Here is a 7,757-nt window from a genome sequence, read left to right as displayed (position 1 = left end):
TTAAAAACTACATGACTAAACCGTAACAGACACATTCACTTTGGTATCATCAATGAATGCACCAACTTATATGACACTATTAAAGACACTGCCTAATGACCAAAAATGATTAATTATGCAAATGACTGATTACAATTAAATGTTACATCAACGAATTATATAGGACAAGTTCGTGTTGTCATGGGCAGTGTACGTTAAAAAATACATGAAATTTCAAGCTTGTATTCTATATATTGCTTAATCATAAATTATTAATTATGCAAAGGATTCGTTGAAACCGACAACCATATCTGTAAGCTTTAAACTACATGTGTGTTTTGTTATTGCCAATGTATATACAAAATATGAAACTTGAAGCCTGCATCCTCAAGATATTGCCTAATGCCAAAAATAATGTGCAAATAAACCTAAGCTACATCAACTAGCTGAACACTTCATGCTTGTCTTGGTATTGTCGATGTATGCACACAATTATATGGAATTTGAAAGCTTGTATTCTTAAGTAGTCTAAGTACTGAAAATCGTTTATTATGCAAATAATCCAATAATACTGATAGACTGTTTACCAAAATGTATTCAGTTCTTGTCATTTCCATGAGTAATATGTGTAGCAAGTTTCATTAGAATTGATGATCAGAAATAGTTTTTGAGATATCGTGTACACAGACACACTGACAGACTGACAGACAGACAGACAGACAGACAGACAAACAAACAAACAAACATACAGGCAGACAAACAGACAGACAGACATACAGACAGACAGACAGACAGACAGACAGACAGACAGACAGACAGACAGGCAAAAACATAACATAAACTTCCCTTACGGAAGTAGAACTGTAACATATTATCAGTATTATTATGATAATGATAATTAAACTATAGCTGACCTCCCATTAAAATTCTCACCAAATCTCGAGAAATCTTGAGATCATTTCATGTGTAAGACGTAGGTTATGTATTCAACTAATGGGATCTCATGTACTTGTTCTTTGTTTACTTTGAGGCCGACATTTGACATATTAGTTCTGAAATAGCAATACAAGTTAGCAAACCATGCATCATAGTATGAAATAGTAGAATTGATGACGTCATAGGAATGTAAACTGAACATTTACGATATTCTGTTAAAACTTTCTACAAGTTAGCAAAATGTCAGGCTTGGTATTTTCTGCTTGGAAATTAACAAAGCATCTACATCCCCTCCCAGACCCCCCCCCCACCCCCACACCTGGACTCCATCCCTCCAAACTCAATGAGTAAATCAAGCAGAAAATTTACTACGTGACATTTTTATAGTGTCAAAATTGAAACCTGAGAGGAATTATTAATAACACTGACGCAACTGTCAATAATATCGTCACGAACTGCTGATACAGCTTTTCTATGATTAAAATTCTATCAATATTTTATTTCCGTGACGTACGCAGTGCACGGAGAAACAAGACCCAGAACGGTTGTTTGGTCGTGTAACTTAATAACTCACACTGATCAACGTAATTCACTGTGTGTGGGCGAGTCCCACTCTCGTTTCTTCACGCATCAAATGAGACGAATTGTGTATTTTTTATTTAAAAAAAAAATAAAAGCAGAGTGTGTGGAGACTTGTGGCATGTAATCTCAAAAGCGGTTTCCTGGTGACGTTCGAAGGAAAATCAACAACTCGAAGTGCATAATATGACTAATAACTATTTAATTAAGTGGGCTGACATTTTCATTGACTATTATTAGAGATAAAAGAAAAACACTCACGCCTCCCGGTGCGTGGGAAGTATACAGTGTGATTAATACATGTAATAAATGAAATGTTAGTTCGATATAAAGAATGATCACTTGTTGGGCTAGTCTACATATTAAAGTGACCTTTGATATGCAAAGTACTTCATCTTGAATTACAGCGTAAATATAAGAACAGTCCTGAAGTATTAAGTAGAAAAATAGAATATAAAAAAGTGTATAGATCTCGAACGACTGATACTTCAATTCATTCTACAGTTACTGTATTGTATCGTTGAAATAGGTGCAGGATATTAAGTTTAATAGACACAAAATCAGATATTGGCAAAGGGAATGAAATAATCAATTTGGGACTGTTTCACCTTTAGCATATATGAGGTAATATATGTGGTTAGAAATCCATCACGTTTCATAGTTATATATAGGAAATGCGTTTTTCCGTCTATCGGCTCATCCGTTCGTTAACCAACGCAACAACCTTCCGGGCCTTTTGAAATGAAATGTTGGTGAGAAACACGCACGCACACACATACACGTCAAATTAAAAAAAAATCGATACATACTATTCCATAACATTCAGATATATTCAGGTGTTTAACATGTCTTGCCTTTGAATACCTTGAAAAAGAATATTTATTCGAAACGTCGGATTTCATCTTTTTATTCGGACAGTCTCACAAGTTCCTTATGGATTTTTTCTACATCCATCCATCCATCCATCCATCCATCCATACATACATACATACATACATACATACATACACACATATGTACTGCGTACATACACTGACAAAATAACACGTTATACACAGGCGACATACATTATGTATTGTACTTTAATTGACGTCATCACTGACGCTTACTCCTCGTAAATAAGTTTACATTTTGTAATATATTCATGAAACCATGTTATATGAAAATAAATGCATTTCACCAAGCATTGTAAACCCTTAATAAATAATATACAAAAAATATATATCCTCTTATTTAAGTAGACACAGTGTACCGGACACTTTTCTATTTTTAAAAGGAGAAAGGCTTGCTTGATATGTTAATCACGTATACTGGAGACGGGATCTAGAGGAACAGTTACCGGCGATTGTGAAATGTAAGAGACTGTCCTATCAATGGAGGTATTATACCGACTTGTCACTGTTATATCACGGTGTGGCAGTTGAGCTATATAACGAGTTTGACACAAACAAATGTTTAGTAGTATGAATGATGTGGTTTCTTTATGGCTTTCACTGATGACATTTCACAGATACTTTCATTTTAACACACTTCACCTCCAGTATCAACATCACGAAACCTTGGAAGTTCCAAAGGTTAGATGCCGGTAAACATGTGGTTCGTTTCGGATAATTAATTCCGCCTCTGAGCCTACGTGTTTTTTTTTTCTTTAAAAAAAAGAATGGAATGTTTACGAAGTCATGAAAAACAAAATTGTCTTTCACAGGTTAAATGTATCAAAAAGTTTCTTAATTTCGTATGGTATATCAAAAATAAATATAAATACTGTGTGTTGCCGTTACATTAGATGTAACAACAGAAGACATTGGTTGTCATGGTAACGCGAAGTGCGTCAATACATTGGTTATTCATTGCGACCTTTGAAAAAGGAGCTTAAGATTGGCGATATTGAAGTCGCGTGAGAGCTTGCCTCAATCACAGACAACTATACTTGTCTGTGCCTAAATGCGGTAGAAATGGGAACACATGATGTTATTGTGTATGTTTCAGTCGTCACTTTCCATTTCGCCGTTGGGAAACCATGACTACAAAAATCCAAACACTGATCATACATATAAAGAGCTTCTCAGATCTGTACACCGATGTTGGATTATTCTCAATAAAAAAAATGTGCATGTGAACTGATGTGGGCATTCTTCAGCTATCTAATTCGGACTTGCCCAGTGTGACTCAAACTGACCGACGAAATCTGTCACTTACAGACGTTGTTCGTTCGACAATATCTTCAGAGATGATGAGTGGGGGCATGAAAGGGCGTACATGTTTGTGGTTCCCAACCACATGAATTGTTCATTCGCCCCATTTCCTCATTCTTGCAACCGTAACATTTCAACATTTTGTTGGTGCAGAATTACATTCCTGGCTTCAGTTCAAAGGCGCTACAGCATATTTATTGTTGTTCCTTTACATCTGAAGGTCACAGAAGTCTTTTGGTCACTATCGCAATGTACGCTTTAATTGGAAGGTAATATCGTTGATTTGTGGAGAGAGTATGCCGAAAAAGGTTAACGTGAAGTTAGTATTAAAGAAACCTGGGTTTGGTGAAATCTGACATTTATCGTAGGTTGTAATATGATATACGTGGACTCTACGAAGTGTTGCAATATCTCAATCCACTTTCAAATATACATGCTACCCTATCTCTAGGGGTAGCTGAGTAAAACGTTGAAAGTTGGGTCGGCTACCCACAAAACCATACTCGGTCTATTTGATTCGCATGGACTTCTCTATTTCAGCAATAGCTTCGGTAAAATGAACAGTTAAAGTTACGTGTTGTAACGTACATGTACATATACTTGGTCTCGCCGCCCGATGAGTTCCCTGGATGAACGTGTGAAGGAATGTATTGAATTGTTCTGCAATAAATAATACAATTTTGTCTCTGAAATGGATTTTCTTTTCCAGTCAGTGCTGCTAATGTCTGTGTTCATAGCATCACATGTATCTGTCACAAACCATTAGCTGCCAATGTTACGTTGGTCGTTGAAACGTGGAATAGCGGTAACTTCGAATGGAAACGGTGCAATCGAAAGTCCAGGTATGCCGTCTGCCGGCGGAATTGGTGCTCCTTCGGGCAATCTCAAAGTGAACCGCTGTAATAGACTGGCAAAGAATACAAAGAGTTCGTGTCTGGCTAATTGCTCTCCGACACAACGCCTGCGACCTGGTGAAATGAAACACATACAAGCTTGAATCAGATAATACAATTACATTATGTAATTTAACTGTTGCTATGGAAGTAGGAGTAAACGAATTGACTAAAAGAAACACACCCCGTGAAGGACTACTTTCGTTGATCAAAGCAAGAACACAATGGAATGTTATAATCACTCGAGCTCACTGAGATCATCATGAGTTGTGCATTACATAAAAGCTCCGTCAAGTTGAATAGACCCCACAGAAAAGGGCACCTCACCCCACCTTCAACAAAAACTTATACACATAAGGAGAAAAAAAAACTCACCCAAAGAAAAGGGCATGAATCCTTCTTTTTTGATGACGTTTCCATCGTTATCCAGAAATCTGGTCGGGTCAAATACTTCAGGACATGGCCATAGTTTTGGATCCATGTGTGCAGACCAGACGTTAGCAAAGACGCTGATACCTTCAGGTAGCGTGTATCCTCTTAGTTGAACTTCACCTGTGGTAGCGTGAGGGAGACCCAGAGGCGCCATGTTAGCTATTCGAAGCACCTCCATTATTGTGGCTTCAGTGTATGGCAGCGCACCAATCTGTTCAAACGATGGTAAAGAACGACAATCGACTTCTCTATCAATTTCTAACTGAATACGTGTTTGAATGTCCGGATGTTTGACCATATAAAGGACACACCACTTCAATGCGGTCGAAGTGCTTTCAAAGCCTGCACCGAAAAGTTCACTGACTATATAGGCTAGAGACTTCTTACAGAAAGATGTTTCTCCAGACGTTTTTTCATCTTCCTTCATCTTCTCAATTCCAGCATCGATTACATCACGAATATTTTCTGGATCGAAAGTCTCCAAGTGACTGTCAATGTGTTTCCCAATGAATTCCAGTAATTCTGCACAGTTTTGTTCGAGACGTTTGGACTGTTTGCGAAACCATGGAATATACCACAATATTGGTAGAAAACTAATCGCCGCATTCGGTCCAACCAGTTCTGCATCTTCGTGTGTCATATCTAAGATCCGTTTCAGTTCCTTATCGTCATACTTAAATCTATGCCCCAGTGTCATTTGAGCGATGATATTTGTAAGTGCACATTCCATAATAGTGGCCATGTCGAAAGGTAGGCTGCCTTTAGTTCCGATTGCTTCCAGAAAATGTCCGATCTCTTCAACGATTGAGTTTTCAATGCTGAGTTTGCCCATTCCAAAATGTCTAAGGGCCTTCGCCTCGAACCGTCTGTTCTCCGACCACACTTTGCCATTGGAGAAAATGGTACCTGGGAATTTGCGGGAAAAAAAGAAGAAAAGTTAAACAATTGCGTTTTCTCATGCAAAGACGTGGCTATTGTAGAAACTGAAACCAGGTATCGGCCGGGGGTATCGGACAGGTATGCACATACCCCATGACTCACGGTGGCTATGACACAATAAAAACATTTACAAGCATGTCTTTGGATTTGGTTGTCAACCAACAATTCCAGCAAGAGGAAAACGTCTCGTCAAAATTAGTGAACAATGTGAGGTTCTAGATAAAACTATGCTGCTATTTTATTGCATGCACTATTTTTTTTGTGTAATAAAGAGTTTTCCTTCAAGTGCAATTCCTATGGGTGTACCTGGAACAACACATCGGGGTATGCACTCCCACAAACTGTTGCCATCAACAACACAAGACAGTCTATTGTCAAGTCAAAGAATACAATCTGTCTTGGGCTGAGAGAAAACCATTATAACAGGTTTAACCTTGATGTGACGTTCCTATAGAGTGGCCAAAAAAGTTTTGGGTTAAATTTGCAAAGTGCATTAAATTTTCTGCGAGACGCTTAAACTAATACCACAATTTGAACAATGCATTTTTTTGCTTTATGCTCGTTTACTGAAAAGTTACACGGGACAATGTGGTTTTGCTTATTTTGTTCATTCAAAATGCAATGTTAGAAAGATTTAAAGATTTATTAGCAGAATAGAATGCCATTGAATAAACACTCTGCCCTTGACATATAATAGCTCACCTTTGGTGCCACTGTCTGAAAATACATTGGTAGATTTCCAATTAGGCCTTCCTGCAAACTTCGCTCCTTTCTCCGCCAGGGCTTCTTTGATAACATCGTAGCCATTCAGTACTATTACTTCCTGAGAGCCCATAGGTACTTTAAACACGGGTCCATACTTCTTAGCCATCTCAATAAAAGTGAGATGGGGCTTGCTTCCTAGATGAGGCAAATATCCGACCAAAGGCCATCCTTGTGGGCCAGGTGGAACTTTGCCACGAGTTTTCCTAATTCGGCGGAAGTAGCATATAGCAAGAAACGATGCAATAAAAATTAGCAGGCTGTCTACTGTGAGCATTGTCGCTGCGCGGAGCATGGATATCAGTTCTCTATTCGGTTCGTGATGTGCTCTACTTGGAGTCGTCCACTCGATTACTTCGCCTTTTCACTTTAGTCATCTCTTTATACGCACACGTTGTGTTCTCACACAGCGCCATCTATCTAACGAATTCCTAAGTTGTGACGCATCGTTGCTTGTGCGTCACTTCTGGCCATGTTTAAACCACAGTCTATGTCGAAGTCTGAACAGAAATCTGGATTGGTACGTTAGTGTACAAATAAAACAACCACGATATTGTGATAGTTGATATGGTAAATAATTAGTAAATGTATCAACCTTTTCATTTGTGAGGAAGCGTTTATCTTTTCACAACAGGAATCACAATCCCACTCCAATAATCTCGTGTTTGACATGAGCCACTGGCTGACCCAATTTCTCAGAGAATGACGTCACAGCCTATCTTCTCCCGGAGACCTCGCCATTTCGGGGGAAAGTACTCTCCTCGCAGCGTCTCAGAAATACATTGCTTATGTTTTGTGTGAAGTCTCACTCGTTTGTACAGGGCTTTCGTGGAAGTAACCATGATTAGATCGCTGTTGAAGTGGCCATATTTGCCGTTGACGGACAGAAAATTACAGAGACAGAAGATTCATCCCCTAGGACTCATCCATAAAATTACGAGTGTCGGCAGGATCTATGACTACACCACATCCGTACATCAGAATGACTCGGCCTGGGCTTTGCTTTGCAGCGAGTGGGTGGTCGCAATGAAATTGAAAGGCC

The 7,757-nt window shown here is 38.6% G+C and overlaps 1 protein-coding gene across 1 annotated transcript; it reads right to left on the bottom strand.

The window, feature by feature from the left end:
* Nucleotides 1-2,567: 2,567 nt before the first annotated feature.
* Nucleotides 2,568-7,366, bottom strand: LOC144448723 (cytochrome P450 2U1-like). Its single transcript, XM_078139029.1, has 3 exons — nucleotides 6,656-7,366; nucleotides 4,958-5,920; nucleotides 2,568-4,657 (listed from the first exon to the last, which is right to left on the bottom strand). Exons 1-3 carry the CDS (start codon nucleotides 7,008-7,010, stop codon nucleotides 4,452-4,454), a joined length of 1,524 nt encoding a protein of 507 aa, XP_077995155.1. The 5' UTR covers nucleotides 7,011-7,366; the 3' UTR covers nucleotides 2,568-4,451.
* Between the last annotated feature and the right edge of the window lie 391 nt (nucleotides 7,367-7,757).

Source organism: Glandiceps talaboti, chromosome 2 (assembly GCF_964340395.1).
Source record: "Glandiceps talaboti chromosome 2, keGlaTala1.1, whole genome shotgun sequence".
In the NCBI taxonomy this organism is placed as follows: domain Eukaryota; kingdom Metazoa; phylum Hemichordata; class Enteropneusta; family Spengelidae; genus Glandiceps; species Glandiceps talaboti.
The sequence above is the reverse complement of the archived record's forward strand: the minus strand, read 5'-3'. Positions and strand labels throughout refer to the sequence as shown.